The 26,335-nt window shown below is 43.9% G+C and overlaps 1 protein-coding gene across 1 annotated transcript in view; it reads left to right on the top strand.

Moving 5' to 3' along the window:
• Positions 1-26,335, top strand: part of drc1 (dynein regulatory complex subunit 1 homolog (Chlamydomonas)) — a 133,686-nt gene that overhangs the window by 81,979 nt on the left and 25,372 nt on the right. The window contains exons 10-13 of the mRNA XM_038800120.1: positions 8,405-8,640; positions 10,403-10,590; positions 13,190-13,279; positions 17,962-18,051. Of these exons, the coding sequence (XP_038656048.1) occupies positions 8,405-8,640; positions 10,403-10,590; positions 13,190-13,279; positions 17,962-18,051 (604 nt within the window). The remainder of the gene's footprint in view (positions 1-8,404; positions 8,641-10,402; positions 10,591-13,189; positions 13,280-17,961; positions 18,052-26,335) is intronic.

The raw sequence follows: 26,335 nt of genomic DNA on the forward strand, positions 1-26,335 counted from the left end.
ATCTCTTCCATGGAATCTAACTTCTGCTTCCAACCCCACTTTTACTGAACCTTTAGTCACTCAGTGCCCTTCCTCGTCTTCATTTTAGCTGACATTGTAAATATTTTCCTCTACTCAAGGTGTTGTCCTTTCTTTGAAAATGTTATCATATCTCTTTCCTCTAAATACCCACCCGCTGTTCTCACTAAAGACCTTTATTTGGTTCTCATTTTTCATAATCTCCAAATGTCCCAAAGCACTTTATAGTCAATGATGCACTTTTGAAATGTAGCCACTGTTGTAATTTAGGAAATGCAGCATCTTAATGTGTAACCCAAAAGACAGAATCCCTGAAAGTGGAGCAATCTTTAGTCGCTAGCCTGGAGATTGTACTCAAGACTCTGGAGGTCGGAACTTTTGAGTCTGACCATTCATTTTGATCATGGCTGATCATCCAACTCAGTAACCTGTTCCCGCTTTCCCCCATGTCCATAGCACCATGAAATTCCTACAGTGCAGAAGAAGGCCACTTGGCCCATCGGGTCTGTACCGACCCTTTGAAAGACTACCCTAACTAGGCCCACTCTGCCCTAACCCCTTAATATCATCTAAACTGCACATCCCTGGACACTGAGGGGCAATTTTAACCTGCACATTTTTGGACTGCGGGAGGAAACCAGAGCACCCGGAGGAAACCCATGCAGACACGGGAGAACGTGCAAACTCCACACAGACAATCATCCAAGGCCTGAAATCAACCTGGGTCCTTGCAACTGTGAGGCAGTAGTGCTAACCACTGTGCTGCCCAAGACCTATATCTAACTCCTTGAAAGGATACAATATTTTGGCCTCAACTGCATTATATGGTGGTGAGTTCCACAGGCTCTTCAGTCTGGGTGAAGAAATTTCTCCTCATCTTAGTCCCAAATGCATCACTCTGTATTTTTAGATTGTGACTCCTGGTTCTGGACTCTCTCAATATTGGGAACATCCTTCCTGCATCTACTCTGTGTAGTCTTGTTAGAATTACTGGGTTATGGGGATAGGGTGGAGATGTGGGCCTGGGTAGGGTGCTCTTTCCAAGAGCCTGTGCAGACTCGATGGGCCGAATGGCCTCCTTCTGTTAGGGGACATAGCCTCAAAATAAGGGGAAGTAGATTTAGGACTGAGTTTAGAAGGAACTTCTTCACCCAAAGGGTTGTGAATCTATGGAATTCCTTGCCCAGTGAAGCAGTTGAGGCTCCTTCATTAAAGCAGAGGGCAGCAGAGCAGAGCTTCTGATTGGCTGTTCCGGGGAGATTTGCATACGTGCAGTGCGGTCAGCGTAAGTTGAAGGTGCACCTGCATCAGTGACCCGAGGAGTTCGACGGAAGGTGAGCATCCAGCAGAGGGCAGCAGAGCAGAGCTTCTGATTGGCTGTTCCGGGGAGATTTGCATACGTGCAGTGCGGTCAGCGTAAGTTGAAGGTGCACCTGCATCAGTGACCCGAGGAGTTCGACGGAAGGTGAGCATCCAGCAGAGGGCAGCAGAGCAGAGCTTCTGATTGGCTGTTCCGGGGAGATTTGCATACGTGCAGTGCGGTCAGCGTAAGTTGAAAGTGCACCTGCATCAGTGACCCGAGGAGTTCGACGGAAGGTGAGCATCCAGCAGAGGGCAGCAGAGCAGAGCTTCTGATTGGCTGTTCCGGGGAGATTTGCATACGTGCAGTGCGGTCAGCGTAAGTTGAAGGTGGTTTGTGAAGGGGCTGTTCTCGGGTGACAGCTTTACCCGAAACACTACTTCTGTAGTGTCTCCCACCCATCCTCCTCCTCTAACCAAAAAAAAAGCTCTGTCCGTTGGATTGCTAAACTAATAAGTTTTTTATTTTTTTATTTTTCAGTAGTTGGGAAGTTAGTTCAGTGGGAATGGAGGCTAGGGCAGTTGAATGTTCCTCCTGCAGAATGTGGGAGGAAAGGGTCACCTCTCGTGTCCCTTCTGACTACATCTGCGGGAAGTGCACCCAACTCCAGCTCCTCGAGAGCCGCATTAGGGACCTGGAGCTGGAGCTGGATGAACTTCGGATCATTCGGGAGGCGGAGGAGGTTATTGAGAGGAGTTATAGGGAGGTAGTCACACCTCAGGTAAAAGAAGAAAGTAGATGGGTTACCGTCAGGGGAGGCAGAGGGAACCGGCAGGCAGTGCAGGGATCCCCTGTGGTCGTTCCCCTCTATAACAAGTATACCGTTTTGGATACTGTTGAGGGGGACGACTTACCAGGGGTAAGCAATAGGGCGCAGGTCTCTGGCACAGAGTCTGTCCCTGTTGCTCAGAAGGGAAGGGAGAAGAGGAACAGAGCACTTGTCATTGGGGACTCCATAGTTAGAGGAACAGACAGGAGGTTCTGTGGGAACGAAAGAGACTCACGGTTGGTGTGTTGCCTCCCAGGTGCCAGGGTTCGTGATGTCTCTGATCGTGTTTTTGGGATCCTTAAGGGGGAGGGGGAGCAGCCCCAAGTCGTGGTCCACATAGGTACCAACGACATAGGTAGGAAGAGAGATGGGGATTTGAGACAGAAATTCAGGGAGCTAGGGTGGAAGCTGAGAGCTAGAACAAACAGAGTTGTTATCTCTGGGTTGTTACCCATGCCACGTGCTAGCGAAGTAAGAAATAAGGAGAGAGAGGAGTTGAACACGTGGCTACAGGGATGGTGCAGGAGGGAGGGTTTTGGTTTCCTGGATAATTGGGGCTCATTCTGGGGTAGGTGGGACCTCTACAAACAGGATGGTCTTCACCTGAACCAGAGGGGTACCAATATCCTGGGAGGGAGATTTGCTAGTGCTCTTCAGGGGGGTTTAAACTAATTCAACAGGGGGATGGGAACCTAAATTGTAGTCCCAGTGTACAGGATGTTGAGAGTAGTGAGGTCAGGGATAGGGTTAAAAGTTCGAAAGAGGGCACCGGCAAGCAGGACGCTGGTTTGAAGTGTGTCTACTTCAACGCCAGGAGCATCCGGAATAAGGTGGGTGAGCTTGCAGCATGGGTTGGTACCTGGGATCTCGATGTTGTGGCGATTTCGGAGACATGGGTAGAGCAGGGACAGGAATGGTTGTTGCAGGTTCCAGGATTTAGATGTTTCTGTAAGAACAGAGAAGATGGTAAAAGAGGGGGGGGGTGTGGCATTGTTAATCAAGGAAAGTATTACGGCGGTAGAAAGGACGCTTGAGGACTCGTCTACTGAGGCAGTATGGGCCGAGGTTAGGAACAGTAGAGGAGAGGTCACCCTGTTGGGAGTTGTCTATAGACCTCCGAATAGTCCCAGAGATGTAGAGGAAAGGATTGCAAAGATGATTCTTGACAGGAGCGAGAGTAACAGGGTAGTTGTTATGGGGGACTTTAACTTTCCAAATATTGACTGGAAATACTATAGTTCGAGTACTATAGATGGGTCAGTTTTTGTGCAGTGTGTGCAGGAGGGTTTTCTGACACAGTATGTAGACAGGCCAACAAGGGGCGAGGCCACATTGGATTTGGTACTGGGTAATGAACCCGGCCAGGTGTTAGATTTAGATGTAGGTGAGCACTTTGGTGATAGTGATCACAACTCGGTTATGTTTACTTTAGCAATGGGCAGGGATAGGTGTATACCGCAAGGCAAGAATTATAGCTGGGGGAAAGGCAATTATGATGCTATTCGGCAAGATTTAGGAGGTATAGGATGGGGAAGGAAACTGCAGGGGATGGGTACAATCGAAATGTGGAGCTTTTTCAAGGAACAGCTACTGCGTGTCCTTGATAAGTATGTACCAGTCAGGCAGGGAGGAAGTTGTCGAGCAAGGGAGCCGTGGTTTACTAAGGAAGTTGAAGCACTTGTCAAGAGGAAGAAGAAGGCTTATGTTAGGATGAGACATGAAGGCTCAGTTAGGGCACTTGAGAGTTACAAGTTAGCCAGGAAGGACCTAAAGGGAGAGTTAAGAAGAGCGAGGAGAGGACACGAAAAGTCGTTGGCGGATAGGATCAAGGAAAACCCTAAGGCTTTCTATAGGTATATCAGGAACAAAGAATGACTCGAGTAAGATTAGGGCCAATCAAGGATAGTAGTGGAAAGTTGTGTGTGGAATCAGAGGAGATAGGGGAAGCATTAAATGGATATTTTTCGTCAGTGTTTACACTGGAGAAAGACAATGTTGTCGAGGAGAACACTCAGGTTCAGTCGACCAGGCTAGATGGAATTGAGGTTCAAAAGGAGGAGGTGTTAGCAATTTTAGAAAATGTCAAAATAGATAAGTCCCCTGGGCCAGATGGGATTTATCCTAGGATTCTCTGGGAAGCCAGGGAGGAGATTGCTGAGCCTTTGTCCTTGATCTTTATGTCGTCTTTGTCGACAGGAATAGTGCCGGAAGACTGGAGGATAGCAAATGTTGTCCCCTTGTTCAAGAAGGGGAGTAGCGACAACCCTGGTAATTATAGACCTGTGAGCCTTACTTCGGTTGTGGGTAAAATGTTGGAAAAGGTTATAAGAGATAGGGTTTATAATCATCTTGAAAAGAACAAGTTGATTAGCGATACTCAACACGGTTTTGTGAAGGGTAGGTCATGTCTCACAAACCTTATTGAGTTTTTTGAGAAGGTGACCAAACAGGTGGATCAGGGTAAAGCTGTTGATGTGGTGTATATGGATTTCAGTAAGGCGTTTGATACGGTTCCCCACGGTAGGCTATTGCAGAAAATAAGGAAGTATGGAATTGAAGGTGATTTAGCGGTTTGGATCAGTAATTGGCTAGCTGAAAGAAGACAGAGGGTGGTGGTTGATGGCAAATGTTCATCCTGGAGTTCAGTTACTAGTGGTGTACCGCAAGGATCTGTTTTGGGGCCACTGCTGTTTGTCATTTTTATAAATGACCTGGAAGAGGGTGTAGAAGGATGGGTTAGTAAATTTGCAGATGACACGAAGGTCGGTGGAGTTGTGGATAGTGCTGAAGGATGTTATAGGATACAGAGGGACATAGATAAGCTGCAGAGCTGGGCTGAGAGGTGGCAGATGGAGTTTAATGCGGAAAAGTGTGAGGTGGTTCACTTTGGAAGGAGTAACAGGAATGCAGAGTACTGGGCTAATGGCAAGATTCTTGGTAGTGTAGATGAACAGAGAGATCTCGGCATCCAGGTACATAAATCCCTGAAAGTTGCCACCCAGGTTAATAGGGCTGTTAAGAAGGCATATGGTGTGCTAGCCTTTATAAGCAGGGGGATTGAGTTTCGGAACCACAAGGTCATGCTGCAGCTGTACATAACTCTGGTGCGGCCACACCTGGAGTACTGCGTGCAGTTCTGGTCACCACATTATAGGAAGGATGTGGAAGCTTTGGAAAGGGTTCAGAGGAGATTTACTAGGATGTTGCCTGGTATGGAGGGAAGGTCTTACGAGGAAAGGCTCAGGGAATTGAGGTTGTTTTCGTTAGAGAGGAGAAGGCTGAGAGGTGACTTAATAGAGACATATAAGATAGTCAGAGGGTTAGATAGGGTGGACAGTGAGAGTCTTTTTCCTCGGATGGTGATGACCAACACGAGGGGACATAGCTTTAAATTGAGGGGTGATAGATATAGGACAGATGTCAGAGGCAGTTTCTTTACTCAGAGAGTAGTAGGGGTGTGGAACGCCCTGCCTGCAATAGTAGTAGACTCGCCAACTTTAAGGGTATTTAAGTGGTCACTGGATAGACATATGGATGAATATGGAATAGTGTAGGTCAGATAGGCTTCAGATGGTTTCACAGGTCGGCGCAACATCGAGGGCCGAAGGGCCCGTACTGCGCTGTAGTGTTCTATGTTCTATGTTCTAAATGTTTTTAAGGTAAAGATAGATAGTTTTTTGAAGAATAAAGGGATTAAGGGTTATGGTGTTCGGGCCGGAAAGTGGAGCTGAGTCCACAAAAGATCAGCCATGATCTCATTGAATGGCGGAGCAGGCTCGAGGGGCCAGATGGCCTACTCCTGTTCCTAGTTCTTATGTTCTTCTTATGTTCTTATATGTTTCTATGAGATCCCCCTCTTTCCTCTAAACTCCAGCAAATGTATTCCTACCCCACTCAGTCTCTCCTTGTACGTCAGTCCTGCCATCTCAGGAATCAGTTTCTAAACCTTCTTGCACTCCCTCCATAACAAGAACATTCTTTCGGATAAGGAAACCGAAACTGCACACAATATTTCAGGTGTGGCCTCACCATGACCCTGTATAACTGCAACAAGACATTTCTGCTATACTCAAATCCTCTTGCTATGAAGGCCAACATACCATTTGCCTTCTTTACCACCTGTTGCACCTGCATGCTTACTTTCAGCGACTGGTGTACAAGGGCACCCGGGTCTCATTGCACATTCCTCTCTCCCATTCTATCACCATTCAGATAATCTGCCTCCTGTCCTTGCTACCAAAGTGGATAACCTCACATTTATCCACATTATACTGCACCTGCGATATATTTGCCCACTCACTCATATTGTCCAAATCACAGTGAAGTATTGCTAAAACCCCCTCACAGCTTACCCTCCCACCCAACTTTGTGTCATCTGCAAATTTGGAGATATTGCATTTAGTTCCCTCATCTAAATCATTAAGATACATTATGAATAACTAGGGACCTAACACTGATTCCTACGGTACCTCACTAATCACTTGTACAAAGCTTTGTTTATTCCTACTTTTTTGCTTCCTGTCTGCCAACCAGTTTTTTAATCCATCCCAATACACTACCCTAATCCCATGCGCTTTAATTTTACATGCTAATCTCTTATGTGGGACTTTGTCGGAAGCGTTCTGAAAGTCCAAAAAAACCACATCACTAGCTCCTCCTCGTCAACTCTACTAGTTACATCATCAGAAAACTTCAGTAGATTTGTCAAGCATGATTTTCCTTTCATAAATCCATGCTGACTCTGTCCGATCCTGCCACTATTTTCCAATTGCTCTGCTGTTAAATCTTTTTAATGGACTCGAGCATTTTCCCCACTACCAACATCAGGCTGATTGGTCTATAATTCCATTTCTTTTCACCTTCCCTTTTGTACTATTGATTCCCTGGACTCTGGCCTTTTGTGTCTTTAAATACAAGTCTTTCATTCTTTGCTTCCTTCTTTCACCTATCTCTATCTTTATTCATCTTCTCCCAGTTTTTGGTATTTCCTGCCTAAATCCCTTTGCTTCAATACCACCACTCCTTTAAACCCATCTCTGGTTCACTAAGATTTTTGGTTAAATCCAATGTCCTACTTTTTCACAGCATCTGTTTTCCTTATGTGTCTGTGAGTGCCTTTAGATACTTTTCTATGTTAAAATTGGTATATAAATTTGTTAGAATTATACCATTTCATTGGTTGATACACTAACACTGAAATTGAAGTATATTCATATTACATGCAGTGTACATTATATTACATGCATGGGCTATTTACACTTTTTGATAAATTGGGTCATTTAGCATTCCATTCAATAAATATGTTTTGACTGGTACGTTCCAGCATTGCCAAGTGATTCACAAAAAGGTTTATCATTTTTTATGTTTCCTTTGCTATTAATTCATAGTAGGCAGCTCTTTTATCCTGCAAATATTATAACCATCAGACAGGAGTAGTTATAACTGAATAAAGGTTTGAGTTTTATGCTATTAGAATAATTTATGATTGTAAAATAATTGCCATTGGGTATACTGGTCGTAAATTCTGCTATTGTACCAATCAGCCGGAGCGTATCGTACTCGCACTCTTCTGAACTGATTCCAAAACTACTAGGCCAATATGTCTTTCTAACTTTTTAAACTGTAAATGGTGGAAAGAGATGGGGAGGAAGTGGAATTGTTACATGATGAACATACCATATCAAAAAACCCACCTCTTCTTAGCATGTGGATCTTGGCTGTGATCATTGGCCATTTTTTTGAATGGATCTAGTTATTAAGTTCTTATTAGCAAGACTAATCATGTGAGGAGGCTTGCATCTTGAGAGTATTTGATTATAATATTTAGGTCAATAATGAAACCATTTTTGAAGTAAGCCCTAGGCTTTCAAATTCCATGAGGCATCCAAGGGTCATTTACTTGAGAGAAGTGTGACATGGGTGATTTTATGACTTTGGCATCTAAGTTATGAAGAGTGGCTTACAGAGCTGCATTGATATTATTGGAGAAAAGGACATAGACAACTAGGAATGATCCACGTCTATAAAATATTGACAAGCATAGATATGTTGAAACAAACATGTACTGTAATTTTATTATCGGAACACATTTATGCAAGTTCAAAATGAACAGATTTCAAATAATACTACAGATTGGAAGGAGTTTTTTATTGGCAAGTCTCCTAAAGACTAACAAAAGCAGTCTTTGCCATTTTAACTATTTTTTCAAATTTTTAATTAGAATATTGGGAAAATACTTTTCCTTTTTCTTTTATCAGACGTTTTTCTGCAATTGATGCAAAGAAATTTGAAGGTATTTGGTTAATGAATGAGAAGGAGGCAAAGGATCTAGTCAGCAAGGCCCTAGATGCTGACCGAATAATTCATGAGCAACAGCTGGGATTGAGTTGGACAAGTCCAGATCTGTGTTTTATGAAGAACATTGGACCTATTGTATGCAATATCAAGAAGAAAAGATCAGCTGCCCAGCTGGCAGAGGAAGTTATTCTAGGAGGTAGGGGTTCTTCAATGTGTGTAAGTGTTCTGTAAGGGCAATGGATTAGTAGCAACGTTTAAATGGTAACTAGTCTTTTTTTTTGCCCAATTCTTTTTTTTCCAATTAAGTGGCAATTTAGTGTGGCCAATTCACCTACCCTGCATCTTTGGGTTGTGGGAGTGAGACCCGTGCACCCACGGGGAGAATATACAAACTCCACATGGACAGTGACTCGGGGCTGGGATCGAACCCGGGTTCACGGCGCCATGAGGCAGCAGTGCTAACCTCTGTGCCACCGTGCTGCCCTGTAACTAGTCAATTGTGAATGGTCAAGATAATTTTCAAGTTTATTAGTCAGTTAATAACTTAAATGAAATTACTTACTTAGCTTTTTATATTTCATGTTGTATTATGGTTTTGTCAGTTGAGTTGCAATTTGGTGTGTTCTACTATGTGAAAACGGATGACTGTGGTCAATCATTTTTAATTAATTCTTGGGAGATGACCATTGCTGGCAAGGCCATTATTTATTGCCCATCTCTAATTGCCCTGAGTGGTTTGCTGGGCCATTTCCGAAGGCAGTTAAGGGTCACCCATATTGCTGGAGGTCTGGAGTCACGTATAGGCCAGACCAGGTAAGGACAGCAATCTTCCTCCCAGAAGAACATTAACGTTTTTATGACAATCTAATGTTTTCATGATCATTATTAATGGACTAGTCTTTTATTCCCAATTAGTTATTTGGATTTTGAACCAATTTCTCCCAGAAAATAAGTTCAAGTCTCCGGATTCCTTGTCCAGTAACATTTCCAGCATGTAACAACTTCCCCCAATCATGAAAAAGAAAATCCTTCAGCTTATTAGTCCTCCTCGGGACAGGTGGTTGCCTTAAGGTGTTTAGGTTTGAGATGCTGGGGCAGCACGGTGGCCTAGTGGTTAGCACAACCGCCTCACGGCGCTGAGGTCCCAGGTTCGATCCCGGCTCTGGGTCACTGTCCGTGTGGAGTTTGCACATTCTCCCCGTATCTGCGTGGGTTTTGCCCCCACAACCCAAAAAAAAATAAAAATGTGCAGAGTAGGTGGATTGGCCACGCTAAATTGCCCCTTAATCGGAAAAAATAATTGGCTAATCTAAATTTATATTTAAAAAAAAGGTTTGAGATGCTGTGAGGAAATCAAGCCCATTTTCAGCCCATCACTGTGAAGGATCATAATTGGGCCGAGTCAGCAATGGTTGAAATTGTTATGTTCTGGTTATTTTTTCCCTCAATGTTTCCCATTAAGGGGCAATTTAGCATAGCCAATCTACCTCCCCTGCACATCTTTGGGTTGTGGGCGTGAGAGCCACGCAGACAGAATGTGCAAACTCCACATAGATAGTGATCCAGGGCCAAGATCGAACTTGGGTCATCGCTGCCTTGAGGCAACAGTGCTAGCTACTGCACCACTGTGCTGCCCTCTGGTTATCTTTTCTGATATTTCTGTCCTTTTCCATGTGCCTCTTGCAAATCAGAGAGTAGAGTGGCCAGCCTGTTCTCAATGTTTGCATCATTATTGTCCTGTCTGGTTTATCCTCTTCTTTCTTGGAAACCTTGGTTCAGGGACTGCACCCTAGTATTCCTGTTATCAGGAAATAAGCATATTAGGGGGTATCAATCCTGCATCTCACCATTATATATTTTTTTATCTTGGTGCTCCAATGCACTTCATTGCACTAAATGAATAGGTTTTGGAATTAGCAAAATATGAACTTTTACAGAATTCAAACTTGTTTTGACAGAAAGAAGAGAAAGGGATTCGGTGGGAGGAACAGAAACAGGCCAGGAACCATCATTATGGAATGCAATTTTCCAAAACATTTGTTATTCAGCTAGTGAGGAGAAGGCATTGGAATTATGTGGTGGAAAACCTGGAAAGATCTCATTGTCAACAGTCAAAACATTGTTAGAAGTCTTGTGCGATGAGTCTGTGAGTATTTTTATTGCTCCATGAATGCAGAATTTCATTTGATTAGATATAATTGTTTCATATGGCAGGCAAAAATGGTGTCTATCTCAATCTTTTACTCACAATGGAGTGAGATTAGAGGCCACAAGACTATGGAAAGCCACAGTACACAGCAGGCAACCATGCACAAAGGAATTTCTTCAAACATCCCCCTTTTCATAAAAAGAAAAAAAACTCAATGCATGCACTTTCAGTTGCAGGTTACCTACATAAATGGGGTGAACTTTTATCAATCTGCGCACAGTGTGCTTGCTGGGGCAAGAAAACTGATGTACAGCTCTCCAAAATCTGGGGGGGGGGGGGGGGGGGGGGGGGATGGTTTTAGCCATCATGTTGGTATGGCAGGCCTGATACCGCTTGCAGTGCTGGTTCACAGAGAATCTGTTAAAACAAAACTTCTTGGCCTCTTCCTGCAGAAACTACTTTCCCTTCCTGGATGTGCATCCTTTTCTTTTGCGTGATGTCCTCTCGGCTGTTTACAGCTACTACTATGGCCTTAATTTTCCTGTTGACCCTTCTATAAATAATTCTTCCTCTTTCCGTTGTCTTGTGCTTGGAAGGCCTGAATTTCCTTTCCGCATACTGCAAAGCCTCGTCAGTTCTCCCATCAATACTCTTCAGCCAATGATTGACCACTTAGAACTCCTGCACGTGTCAGTAGCTTTCTCGAGAATAGGTTTATTTTCTCTCAGCCTATTTGTTCTCACAGCAGGATGTTTTGTTCCTAATCTCTGATCAAAACATTCTCCAGTTGTTCAAAATCACAGGTTGAACTAGATGTCTCTATGCAGTTACATACTGATCAATATTCTACCCATCTTCCTGAGATTTTGTGTTGAATAAAAAGCATTCATGAATAACATTAGCAGATGCTCAAAGTGGGTCTTTAAGGCTTCCAAAATTTCACAAGACTAGTTTTCCTGCTCCTCAGTGAGGTCTTGCGTGCAAGAACCCTATCCCCAGTATTGATAAGAGTTGCTCATTCAGTTTTCTTATTTAAATCTGTGGCAATTTCATAGCTCTCCCATTGAGGCTGGAAAAGTTTCCAATTTATTTTCAAATCTCCCTTCATCTCCACAGGAGTCAGTATGCCATACTGACTCGCCCAGCAGTCAATGGCCTATACAAAATTGAAAACTGAAGTTTTAACTATTCTCTATTTCTTACAGCAGCTGGCTCTCTTACAGCTATCAAGGCCAACTCAAATTCAGCTGTACAATGCTGACACCATATTTCATGTGTTGAGTAAAAATGGCTTCTGCCTTAATCCTTTACTCATAAAGAAATTACATCAGAGCTCACGTGACTCAGGCCACATTACTACGACAAGCCATAAAATAGAACAGCCAACAACAGCTTAAACACATTTCTCCGATCAATAATTGTGTGGTCAAATCTCTTTATTTAGCCTATAAAATGCCATTGACGTTATTCAGAACAGTGTTCTCCCAGCGTCCTTTACTGGGTAATTAATAAAGGTCTTGTGTGCATTGAACTGTTTCATTCAGGTAGTAATGTATACAATATAATGGGGTAGAGTTTCAGCTAGGGTGTGTTGATATTTCCAATGCAATTCACCCAAAACCAGCCACACCACTGAAAAATTGAGGAATATCAAGTGCAAATTACATTCAGCTCATATTGTGTCTCTACCATTATTGACGCTAGCTTAAAATACATCATTCTGTAAGCTGACCATGTCCATAAAACTGGCTATTTCCCAGATCAAATTAATTATCGTGTCTTGGTTCCACTGTGGACGTTCGAGGAATTTGATAAAATTGAGTTTTTTAGGTATAGAGCACTAATGTTAAGACTTGTACCAAAAAAATGTAATTGACTACTGCACACCAATTAAACTAGTAAATGATCTTGTATGGTTTTTTAAAATGCATTTTCAATTATTTCAAATTCAGCTTCTCAGGCGGTGAACTAGGCACTCCTATTAAAAATGCAAAATTTCAGCCCATTTTAATAAAATTTAATCAAGCCACCCCTCTTCCATATATTGAGGAATATTTTTTAATGAAAAAAATTACATTCTACACGCTGTCTGATTTTGCTGTTTCTTGGACAATTCTATGTTTGTTATTGTACAAATGAGTAGTAATTTGAACCACAAAATCAATTTGGAAAACTAATGCAATTTAGAGCACTATTTGCCCCTGATTGCTGATTGCACCCAAAGTGGAAACTCTATTCCAATGATTCAAAGTTGAATATGTGACGCTAGCTTAAAATACATCGTTCTGTAAGCTGACCATGTCCATAAAACTGGCTATTTCCCAGATCAAATTAATTATCGTGTCTTGTTTCCACTGTGGCAAGCTTGTCTTGTTTTCACTGTGGCAAGCTTGTGACAAGAGGAGGATAAAGTTTGGATTTTTTAATCATAAGCATCATTCTATCCGTACAATAAAAAAAATGAGGAAACAAAATATAAATTTAAACCAGATACAAGACAATGTGTTAATTCCCTGTGAAATATAGTATTTTCCACAGAATTCTCCTCTATATTGCTATATTTAGAGTATAAAACAACATTTTCTTATTTTGACAGGGTTTCCTGATTGAAAGCAAGCTGCTTAAAATTATTGCCCCTCTCAAGAAAGATGAACGATATCTAATAAAGCTGGATGCCGTATTTGCAGTAAGAGCTACAGATTTTCAAGAGAACATTTCCATGCAGCCTTTAGATTTTCTGTCTGATTTTGATTCTTTCATATTACTAAAATGGCATTGTGCTTCATGAAACTGATAGTGTGAATACAATGGGAACTTAAAGTAGAAGCGTTATCTAATTAGAGTGGTGTTACTGTGCAAAAATGCACTTACAAGAAAGATAACTGCATGGCCAGGTACCATTTCTGAAGGGTACAATACTCATTCAGTTCTTCAAAGCTGTTAATATATATTTTTTTACTTCCTTCAATAAAGTCAATTTGTGAGCCCTCACCTGATAAGTAACCATCTGCTGCCCATGTTTGGCTGTTGTTATTACCATTCTAATGAATTCATTTTGGTAAGAGAAATGAGGAGAGGCAATATTAATTAAATGGTACAATTTCAGGGTTGCAGAAACGTGTTGAGGCAACACGACAAGTTTTGAAAGCTGTTCCAAAAACAGACAGGATTCTTTGCTTTATAAATAGAAGCATAATCTTAAAGAGGAAGTTGTACCACCCCTGGTTAGGTTCCAACTGGAGTATTGTGGCAAAGTCTGGGCATCATATTTTAGAAAGCATGTCAAGACCTTAGAAAGGGTATAGAGGATATTTATTAGAATGGGGCCAGAATGAATTACCAATTACTTTGAGAGATTGGAGAAACAACGTCCCACATGGGAGGCTTCTCAAGAAGGCAAATGCACATGGAATACGGGTTAACTTCAAAATTGGCTTCGCTGTAGCAGACAGAAAGTGATGACAGATGGTTGCTTTAGTGAAGCTAATGTCCAGTGGCGTACCACAGGAAACTGTGCTGGGTCTCCTATTGTTTGTCATTTATCTAAACTACATAGATGGGCCGGGTGGTTAACAGTGAGGTTGAGTGTCTTGGGTTTCAGGAAGATACAGACAGGATGGTCAATTGGGCAGATAAGTGACAGTTGGAATTTAACCCTGAAAAGTGTGAGGTGATATAATTTGGAAGGAGTAATTTGACAAGGAAGTATTCAATGAATGGCCTGACACTGGGAATTTCTGAGGAGTAAAGGAACCTTGTACAAGATTTCTGAAGGCAGAAAGGCAGGTTAGTCAGGTGGTGAAAAGGCATATGGGATATTTGCCTTTATCAATTGAGGCATAGATTACAAAAGCAGGGAGGTCATGTTGGAGTGTAGAACTTTGGTGAGACCACAGCTGGAGTACTGTGTGCAATTCTGGTCACCACATTACAGGAAGGATGTGATTGCACTGGAGCGGGTGCAGAGGCAATTCACTAGGATATTGCCTAGAATGGAACATTTAAGTTATGAAGAGAGGTTGAATAGGCTTGGGTTGTTTTCGCTGGAGCAGAGAAGACTGCGGGGCTACCTGATCGAGGTGTACAAGATTGAGTGGCATGGACAGGGTGGATAGGGAGCAGCTGTTCCACTTAGTTGAAGGGTCAGTTACAATTTCGAGGTGAGGTTTAGGGGGGATTTGGGGGAAAACCTTTTTACCCACCAGTGGTGACGGTCCGGAATGCACTGCCTGGGAAGGTGGTAGAGATTGGTTGCCTCCCATCCAATAAAAAATATCTGGATGAGTACTTGGCATGTCATAACATTCAAGGCTATGGGTCAAGTGCTGGCAAATGGGATTAGGTAGACAGGTCAGGTGTTTTTCATGTATTGGTGCAGACTCGATGGGCCAAAGGGCTCTTCTGGACTATTATTCTGTGATTCTGTGAACTGAGGTAATTCTTCTTGGAGCAGAAAGGTTAAATGGATATGTGCACAAAATCACGAAGGGTTTTAATAGAGTTAATAAGGGGGCAACATTTCCAGTTACAGAGGACAGACAGTGGCGGCATGAGGAAACGTTTTTCTATTCAGCAAGTTGTCATGATCTGGAATGCATTGCCTGAAAAGGTGATGATAGCTGATTAATTAATAACTTTGAAAAATAGTTTGTTGAATTAATGGAGAAAAGCATTTTGCAAGCTACGAAGAAATAACAGGGGAATGTGACAAATTGTATAGCCTTTCAAAGAATCCATAAAGGCTTGATAGGCCGAATTACTCTTTTCTGTGCTGTATGATTTTTTTGAATACAAAAATAGACAAAATATATTTTCCTTCTTGTGTCTCTCAAATGACCTGACAGAAAACAGAGAAAACCTGCTGCATTTGTTGAGACATTACTGATTAGTGCCATTCTAGCAATGTCAAGCAAGTATTTTAATTGTTTAATTACTAGACTGCTAAAACTCTACACTGTGTATCAACTTTCAAGCAGTCTTGCTAAGGAAATAATCTATAATTTTAAGAATACTGATAGGAGGTTTCTACACTACAGTTGATCAGACCATTGTGAATATTGAGACTTGGAAATGGATAGCACATGTATTACTTAGGGGGTGATTCTCAGGCCGCCTTGCACCTAGCACACATCCCGCTTTGTCGGGAAAAGATTGTGAAAGCCCCTAAATAGGGTTCGCGCCAGGCGACAATAGTGCACTGCAGCAGATGTAATCTTTCAACCCAGCTTCTCCCGGTATTCTCCACCCCCCCTCCCTGCCGCCCCTTGCCGTATCACTACTGGTCTACACTACTGGAGACCAGACATAATGACCACGCTTGGGGGCACAGAGAACATTGGAGTCCTGGATGGTTGGGTCATGGCATGCCCCATGGCACCTTAGCGCCCTGGCACAGCCACCAGAGCCAGGTTGGCCCTGTCAGGGTACCGGGGGTAGCGATAGGTTTGCACCGCCAAGGGGGTGATGCCTGAAAGGGCAGTGCCTTAATGAGTGGGCCTGAAAGGGGGCATGAACGGGAGTGAATGGGGGAGGGGACGTGTCTGATGGCGGTGAGAAGGGGGGACCCATTGGGAGGATCTTGATGCCAGCGATCCTTGTGTGTGTGTGTGTGTGTGTGTGTGAGGGGGGGGGGTTCAATTTAGGCAGTCGCGAAATGACTTATTGACATGATTGAATGTTTGCAACCTTCCTGTAGAAAAGATTAAATGTTGTGAATGACTGCATTGTGTGGTCAAAAGGGCAGGATTAAAGAAATTTAATTCATAATTGGTCATTTTGAGAAGCACCAAGTCAAAAACTTCCTTTCCATTCGTAAGTTTACTGCTCACAAGTGTCTGATCATAATTCTATGATTTACTCAGTGAGTAATTCCCAAACTTATGTGCCAGATCTGTTTTCTGGCACGGTGCGCCCCGCACCAGCAGAGGATCCTCCGTCCTGGCAACCGGCCAATGGGAGTTTCATATTGTAGCCACCCCCATGTCATTGGAAATCTGAGGGCGTGAGTGCGCTGCCGGCGAAGCGGAGGATCCCACCGACGGAGAATCCAGCCCATCTACTCTGTAGTTATCAAATCATATTTATTGTGATTGCTGCAAAGAATCAATTATGTCTGATATTAGAAGCAAGTATCGGCAAATTCATTCTCAATAGAAATAATACCTAAGCAATAAAAAGTGTATATTACCATCATAGGCCAAAATCTAAAACAAATTTCAAATTTATAAACGCTACTTTCTTTTTGTTAATACATTTTCTGTGCTGTGCTTTTAAATATAATTTGGTTGGCTGCTTCCAACTGAGGTGTGATATACAACATTTGAATACTACAAGTCAGTTTAGTATCATGGATATTTTTAGCCAAGGAATGAGGTCTTGATCTGAAAACAGGTATGGATTTCTCCAAACCCCTATGAAGTGCTGTGACAGATTTAAAAAATCATGTTGAAGATATGGGACCACACTTCTTTGAAATTTCCTATCTATTCCTAAATTGTTTTGAAATATTGAAGCTTTTTTTGATCTAAGTGAGGTACCAAAATATACTTCAGTGGTATCTCCGTGTGTATCATCTACATGATGCACTGCAGGAACTCACCAAAGTTCTTCGGGCAGTACTTTCCAAACCCATCTGGAAGGACAAGAGCAGCAGATACCTGGGACCACCACCTGGAGTTTCCCTCCAAGTCACTCGCCAACCTGACTTGGAAATATATCTCCATTCCTGCACTGTCACTGGGTCAAAATCCTTGAATTCCCTCCCTTCCAGCACTGTGGGTGTACTCACACCTCAAGGTCTGCAGTGGTTCAAGAAGGCATTTTACCACCGCCTTCTGAAGGGCAACTGTGGCTGAACAATAAATGCTGGCCTAGCCAGCGATGCCCACATCCCATAAACTAATTTTTTTAAAAATTGGATTTGAAATATAAATGGGGAGGACAGAAGCATGCTGTTAGAAGCTTCATACAAATAGTTACACAAACAATACTTAGTTGCCCAAGTTTTGAAAAGGCAAGCACACAATTTTCTTCTGTTTCTTTACAAGTTGCCGAGTTGAAAACTGGCACAATTTAAATCCACAGAGCTCCAGCTAGCCCATATAAAGGTAAAGAGAATTAATCAGTTCATAGAATTCTATGGCTTTGGTCTTCACATGTAAATAAAGCGATTTGGGGCACAGGAGAAAGTGGAAGCTTGACAAACTTGATCCTTACTAAATATAAATAAAATTTTCCTGAGACAATCATTCTAATGGAAGTTACGTAAATTGCTTCACCCGAGAGAATGAAATTTGGTGCATCTGTAACATGACATATCTAATTAAAAGACTGAAAAAGCAATTCTGATTAATTTCTTATTTTATGTAGGCTTTAGGAATAGAGAATGAAGATGATATCATCAAACTGACAGAGTTCTTCATAAAACATTGTAAGATGTCTAAAGTTGAAGTAGATAAGGTAAGATATCAGCAACTTCAGGAATAAATTTAAGTGCATTTTCGATTTATAGGTGAAATTGTTCTCTGAAAGGAATGCATTGGTCCATTGCTGAGAATTTGTTTTTGAATATTTTGAATAAACCATTTCTTTTTAATTTAGGTTTTTTATGTTAATATGTGGCGTGTTCTGTTACAGAAGATTGAAATTAATGTGAAAAAGTGTAAACATTTTGATTGATTGGATGGATAGTGTGATGAACTGCAGATTTGTTGACAACTGATATACTATATGCACAGATTTATTCCATTGCATTGGAAGCTGATGTGGCTTCACTTCAAAGTAAATATAATTTCAATTTAAATTGTAAAATTGGCTGGCAAAATTTGGCAGTTGCCCACTTAAATATGAATGAATATTGTTCAAGACTTTCTGCCCTACCCAGCACCAGTGGGGCAGAGTGGTCCCTGTCTCTGCATGTATTTCCTACCCTGGGATCATTTAAAAATGTGAGGCAGACATCCTTGGATCAGTGGTAAAACTCTTGCCTCTGAATCAGAAGGCCTTGGATTCGAAATCCACTCCAGAGACTTAGTAATGTGCTGTCCTGAGAAATTGCTTTCCTGCCAGAGGTACGATCTTCTGAGGGAGATATTGAACCAAGATGTCTGCCCTCTCAGATAAACCCCAAGATCTTGTGCTACAATTTAAAGCAGGGGTGGGCAAACTTTTCCGTGCAAGGGCCACATTCAGAAATTCACAATTTTAAAGGGCCGCATAGTATATTAAGTAAAATAATTAATATTTAAAATAGCCAAAATAAAAGGTTTTTAAAGAAAAAAAAAGCAATTAATTTTTATTAATTGATATTTTAAAGTAGAAACTTCACATGAAACACATGTTGTGCCGAGCAATGATCACTCTACTCAAGTCAACGTATCCACCCTATACCAGTAACCCAACAGCCCCCCCCATTAACATTATTTTTTTTTTTAAATTAAAAAAAAATTTAAAAAAAAAAAAATGACTTGATCTTGGTGGGCCGCATAAAGACCTTTGGCGGGCCGCATGTGGCCCGCGGGCCGTAGTTTGCCCACCCCTGATTTAAAGAGTAGGGGAGTTCTCTCAATGTCCTGGCCTGACCAATATTTAGCCCTCAATAGATTACCTGATTTTCACTTCATTGCTGTTTATAAGACCTTGGACAGAATTTAACAGGTGGCAGTGTTTCCTGAACAACCAGTGAAGTGATGATGGAGAATGCATCCACGTGATACTGACTGCCCTTCAGCCAATAAATGCTCCGGAAAGTATAACTTGGCTGGATTTAAGTCTCTGCCCTCACTTACGCAAAGTTAGAGCACCATGGCTGGGATTACAAGCAACTGCCAGATTCTACACTGAATCCAGGACCAGGTAATTGTAAGGGGTTCTCTTGACTGGTGTTGCTCTGTTTCAGTTCCAACAGAGTCGCCAATACTATGGGCATTTCTGTTTATCTTAGTGAACCGCAAGCCTTCCCTTATATCGATTAAATGACCACACAACCAGTTAGTTAGTTCAAAAGATGGTTTATTTACATATACAAGAGTTATCTCAACATGCAAACACAATATCTACTATGAGTTAAACTACACCCATCAGCTACAATAACCTATACATAACTTCACGGTGACCGGCACTGTGAAAATGGATCAGGCCTCTATCTGGATTTCACTTGGCTGATTCGAAAAAAATGGCTCTGTCTCTGTCATCATTTTGCGCTCTTTGGGGCGGTCCTTAACCTTGGACCCAATAGTTCGACAATGCTCTGATCACTCTCTTTGATTTCGCCCAATAAAGGGGCGGGTGCCTTGGTAGCTGGGTGGGTCCTTAGCGGTCATTGACCTTGGCAGTTGTGCTTTCTGAGTAAGGGGAGTGGCACCGATCAGTCTGTGGCTGTACCGGTTGCTTGATTGGAGTTCTATTGTCCTGGGAAAATGGGCCATTAAAATGCAAACAAGCGGGGGTTTCGATCAGGTGTTTTAGATGCACATAGGATGTGTATCTGTCTGAGTCCTGGGTTGGCCATAATTCCCATGGTCCTTTGCAGGTGTCCATCTTAGATGGCTACACTGGCATGGGGAGGTGAGGCTTTGAGGGGATGGGGAGATGTGGAGGATTTGATGGAAAGCTTTGGAGCAAGCGAGCACGCAGGGGAACAGAGTACCCTGGTAATGTACAAGGGCAGATCTTGCAGGAAAAGCTTTATGTTGAAATGGTGCCCTTGATGGTGCAGCAAGTAGCATTTAAGGAACCATTAATTTGGACGATGGCGGGCAGGCTGCTCTCGGCCTTGACACTTCCTGTAAAATGGAGGATAGCTGAGAGTGCCGGGAAGGCGTCCCGTGTAATTTAACAGCCCTCTCTGCCTGCTACCCGCTGGATATTCTGCCCCTTGATGTGCCCTAATTAGCTGCTGTGTTTCCTACATTACAACATTGACTACACTTCAAAAATACTTAATTTGCTGTGAAGTGCTTTTCAAAATCGAGAAATTGTGAAAGATGCAAGTTATTTTTCCACATAAATAATTTACTTAATTGGATGTAAATCAATTTGAGATATCTGAGGTCATGGAAGAACTATGGACGTGATCTACCGGCCGCATTGCGCTCAACCGGGAGCACTGTGCGCTGGAAGAAGCGGGATGAAGTCTCCCATGTGTTTCCCGAGATCAGGATCCCACCCACATTAGGTGTGACCAAGCCACACTCGCTTACATAGGCTTTAAATCTACTTAGGTGAGCTCACCTGGGATCCACCAGCCTCCCCAGGGAGACTCCAGCTGGGTGCCATTCAGTACTGGTCCACACAAGCGAGCCATTAGAGGCCCCTTGACGGTCAGGGGTGTCAGGTGCAGGCAGGATCCCTGACCCTCCCTCTGGAAGGTGGGCACCTTGGCACTGCCACCCTGGCACTGCCAAGTTGCTCGCATGGCACTGCAAAAAGCAAGGTGCCCAGGTGACAGGGTGGCACTGCCAAGGGGTCTGGAAGGCGTAGTGGGGAGGTCTAAAGAAGGGGGTGCCCAGGGACCCCATAGCAGGGTGTCATCACATGTGGGGGGTTGGTGTAATGCCCATATGTGTTGGCGGTGATGTTGCCCATGGATAGGGGGTGTGGGGGACTCACAAACGCACTTAGAGATCAGGGCACCCTTTCAAAATGGCAGCCTGACTTCTGAGGAACTGGCCAGCAAGTTCAGCTCCCCGTGATGAAAATAATTAAAAAAAATATATATTTTATTCCAAACATATTCAAAAGTACAAAACTATAAATAAATCGGAGAACATTCTCCACAACCCACGGTTTACAGTTTTACAGGTATTCCCCCTTTTCATCCCCCGATGAACAATTCCTCAAATATGGTCATGAATAGACCCCACCATGTCTCAAAGCCCTGCTCTGATCCCCTCAATTCAAACTTAATCTTCTCCAGCCGGAGAAAGTCGCACAGGTCCCTAGCCAGGCCTCCACCTCTGGTGACGTTGTTCACTGCCATTCCAGCAAAATCCTTCACCAGGCACTAGAGAGGCGAAGGCCACCACATCGGACCTCCATCAGCCCCAGCATTTCCGTTACCCCAAAAATCGCCACTGTAGGTCTGGCCCGGCCTCTACCCCCACAATCATTATCGCTTCCCGACCACCCCTCCCAGTACCTCTCTAAATTCTTACAAACCCAGAACGTTGTGTGTGGTTTGCTGCTCCTCACACTCGTCTGCCACCCCCTGAAAGCACCCACTCATCCTTTTAAGTCATGTGCATCCTATGTACCACCTTAAACCGAATCAAACTAATTCTCGCACACGGGGCGTTGAAATTCATTCCACACGCCCCATGCTATCTCTCCCACAACTCCTCCTTCCATTTCTCCTTGATCCTCACCACTTGCACTCGCACGACCATCTGTGTATGTCCCCGACCCGACCCTCCCCTTTCATGTCCGTAAGCTGCAACCTTTCCAATAAGGCATATTTTGACAATTTGGGACAATCTTCATACCTCCATGCAAAGTCCCTCATTTGCATATACCTGAATTCACTTTCCTTTGGGAGCTCTCCCGCAGCTCTTCCAGACGTGCAAACCTCTCCTCCAGGTATAGATCCCTCACCCTCACCAGCCCCTCTCTCCACCTTTTATACACACCATCCGTGTCCCCTGGCTTGAACCCGTGGTTTTCACAGCGGTGTTAGCACTGACACCTCCTCAATCCTAAAATGTCTCCTCAGCTGGTTCCACACCCGAATCGTGGACTATACAACTGGGCTCTTTGTATACTTCCCTGGTGCCAGTGGTAGCTCTGCTGTCGCTATGGTCCATAGGCTGGATCCCCTACAGGACTCCTCCTCCATTCTAACCCCAGTCCTTCCTACCATTGCCTCAATTTCTCCACATTCGCTGCCCAGTAATGATGCAGCAGATTTGGTAACGCCAACCCACCTTTCTGCCTCTGCAGCAGGGCCCTCTTCCACCCTAAGTACTTTCCCCACCCATATAACCTCCAAAATTGGTGCGTCCAGTTTCCGGAAAAAGGCCTTCCGAATGAAGATTGGGAGTCTCTGGGATAAAAATAGGAACCTTGGCAGGATGTTCATTTTTACCACCTGGACCCTCCCCACTAGTGTCAGGTGTAACGTATTCCATCTCCGAAAGTCCTCCTTTACCTCCTCCACCAACTTTGTTATGTTCCGTTTGTGCATCATCGACCATTTCCCTGTCACCTGGACCCCCAGATAACCTTAACCTACTCCTTGCTACCTTAAATTGGCTCCCCGACTAGCTTCATTCACCTTGCTTTTTGCTACATTCAACTCAGAGCCCGAAAGGCCCTGAACCTCTCTAAAAAGCCCACAATTCTCCCTATACTCTCCAGTGGGTCTGAAACGATCGGCAACAGGTTGTCTGCATGCAGTGACATCCAGTGTTCCCTACTCCCTCCTCGTTTCCTACTCCCCTGCCACTCTGCTGACCCCCCCTAAAGGCCATTGCTAAGGGCTCTATCACCAGCACAAACAGCAGTGGCGACAACGGACACCCCTGCCTTGTTCCGCTATACAACCCGAAGCTCCGTGAACTCATCTTGTTTGTCCGTACGCTTGGCACCGGGGCCACGTACAGCAGACGCACTCACGCCACAAACTTCGGCCGAACCCAAACCTCGAACAGGTACCACCACGCCACCCGGTCGAAAGCCTTCTCCGCATCTATAGATATCACTACTTCCGGTACCCTTCCCCACGACGGGATCATGATCACATTTAGTAACCGCCTAATATTATTGGAAAGTTGCCTGCCCTTCACGAAGCCCATTTTGTCCGCTTCAACCACCCCCAGACTGCACCCTTCCATCCTCCCCGCCACTAACGTAGCCAACACTTTCACATCTCTATTCAACACTGATAAGTGCCTGTATGACTCACACTCTAGCGGTCCTTCCCCTTCTTCGGAATTAGCGTTTTCGTCGCCTGTGTCAGTGTCTCTGGCAGCTCCTTCTTCTCCAGCGCCTCGCTAAAGGCCCCCAATAAATGGCTGTGCCTGCCATGGCTGAGTAGCTGAAGGTCTGCAGAGATAATTAAAGGTGGGTGTGAGGCTGGCAGCATTGGCAGCTGTTTGAGGGTGAGGTATCTGGATTTTGTGCACGAGTCTTGAATGTGTGGGTGCTGCTGTGTGAGTGACAGGGGTTTGGTGCATTGAGCAGTGCGAGAGACTTGTGTTGTGATGCATATGAAATGTCATAAGAAGATGCATTCATAGATCTTGACTAGCTGTGTGAAGCCTCCGCAGAACCATAACATCCCTCTTCCTCTCTAGCACTAATACTTCCAATGGCCCATCTGTGCCTTTGAAGCTCTCTCTTGTCCGGGTGTTCCATTTTCTTGTACAATATTAAGTAGCAGCCTTCTGCAATTCAGTGTAACATCCCTTTAAGAGGGGTAGGTTGCTGTTGAAGACAGAAGTCTTGACTGCATCACAAGCTATTATTAGAACATGCTTGACGGCTCCTTGCTGAGTACTGAGGTAACAATGCATGACAGACACTAGTGTAAGCGTCCTTCCTATTTACTCCTTGTTTATTCCTTTATTTTCATTTATTTTATTTTAGCCGTTAACGGTTTGATCCATGGATGATTATTGGACATATCTTTATCAGGCAAGAAGCCTGTATCTTTAATTAAAGCAGGAAGAATCCAGAAGGCTGTGCTGGTTTAAACTAGAAGCTGCAAACTGGCCAGCATAAGTGACAGAGAGAGATTGGTTGGGACTCAGTTTGATTGATTTAGCTGGTGGCCAATTAATCAGTTCAAAGGCTGTGCTCTACATGGTAACAGGTGGTGATTGGATCTGATCCCACTGGAATGCTTTTCAGAGTCCAAGGTTTGAGTTTGGTTTCTTTTTTTGTTCTGGCAGCACAGTGAAGGGATCCAGTTAACTCTCTTTCCAGAAAGATCCAGCTAGCTCTGTCCAGAAGGCTACAGTGAGGGCTGACTCTCTCATCAGAAAGTCTGTGGGGGCTGCGTTCCTGAGACTACAGAGGCCTGAAGACAAACCACAAACTGAAAGCAAAGTTTGATGTGAACGAAGAACATAGAACATACAGTGCAGAAGGAGGCCATTCGGCCCATCGAGTCTGCACCGACCCACTTAAGCCCTCACTTCCACCCTATCCCCGTAACCCAATAACCCCTCCAAACCATTTTGGTCACTAAGGGCAATGTAGCATGGCCAATCCACCTAACCTGCACATCTTTGGACAGTGGAAGGAAACCGGTGCACCCAGAGGAAACCCACGCAGACATAGGGAGAACGTGCAGATTCCGCACAGACAGTGACCCAGCGGGGAATTGAACCTGGGACCCTGGCGCTGTGAAGCCACAGTGCTATCCACTTGTGCTACTGTGCTGCCCTACTGTGAAGCAAGGGGCCTCTCCAGGAAAAGCTGTGAGCAATACATTTCTAAACTACAGAGTACCTGAATGAATGAATCTGCAAAGGAGATCATTACAGGCTGCAAACCAAAGACTTGGGTCCATCATTAATGAGACACGAGGCCAGGCTCAATATCCAAGCTTAGTTCAATAGAAGAGGGAGTCATAGGCAGGGTTTGAGCCTCACAGCCATGGGGTTGCACAAGGGCACCCACTGTTACCAGACCATGGATTCACTGTCACACAGCAAGTGAAGGGAGAGGTCCCATGGACCGGATGCTGTGGGCATACAGTAGGGGATATGGGGCGGTGTATGTGATCGTGCAAGATTCCAGTTGTGGCTATTAGCTCATTAACGCTGAGCTGGGTGGGGGAGGAATGGTGAGAGTAACTCAGCAGTGATATGCAGGATGACCATGGGGTGCTTGCTGTATACCTGGCCGCTGCTGCAATCGTGGATGTACAGTGGCAAGAACAATACAGCACAGGTACAGGCCCTTCAGCCCTCCAAGCCTGTGCCTAGACTAAGCGCCTGTATCCTTCTATACCCCATCTGTTCATGTGCCTATCCAGACAAGTCTTAAAGGTCGGTAATGTATCTGCCTCAACTTGGCAGTGCATTCCAGAACACCACCAACCTCTTGCGTAAAAATACTTCCCCCGCACATCTCCAATGAACTTCCCCCTCACCTTGAATTTCTGCCCTCTTGTAATTGTCATTTCCGCCCTGGGAAAAAGCCTCCAACTATCGATATCCCTAATTATTTTATAAACTTCTATCAGGTCGCCCCTCAGCATTCGTCTCTCTAGGGAGAACAATCCCAGTTTATTCAATCTCTTCTCACAGCTAATACCCTCCATACCAGGCAACAACCTAGTAAACCTTTTCTGTACTCTCTCCAAAGCCTCCACTTTGGAGACCAGTGACCAGAATTAGATACAGTACTTTAAATGTGGCCGAACCAACATTCTATATAATTGTAACATAATTGTTGAGCTTTTGTACTCGATATCCCGTCCTATGAAGGCAAGCATGCCATATGCTTTCTTTACCACCATTTCCACCTGTGCTGCCACTTTAAAAAAAAATTCAGAGTACCCAATTAATTTTTTCCAATTAAGGGGCAATTTAGCGTGACCAATCCACCTAGCCTGCACATCTTTGGGTTGTGGGGGCGAAACCCACGCAAACACTGGGAGAATGTGCAAACTCGTGATCCGGGATCGTATCTGGGACCTCGAAGCGGTGAGGCAGCAGGACTAACCACTGCGCCACCGTGTTGCCTGGTGTGCTGCCACTTTTAAGGATCTGTGGCCATGCACGCCCAGATCTCTCTG

The sequence above is a fragment of the Scyliorhinus canicula genome, chromosome 6, assembly GCF_902713615.1.
Source record: "Scyliorhinus canicula chromosome 6, sScyCan1.1, whole genome shotgun sequence".
NCBI lineage: Eukaryota > Metazoa > Chordata > Chondrichthyes > Carcharhiniformes > Scyliorhinidae > Scyliorhinus > Scyliorhinus canicula.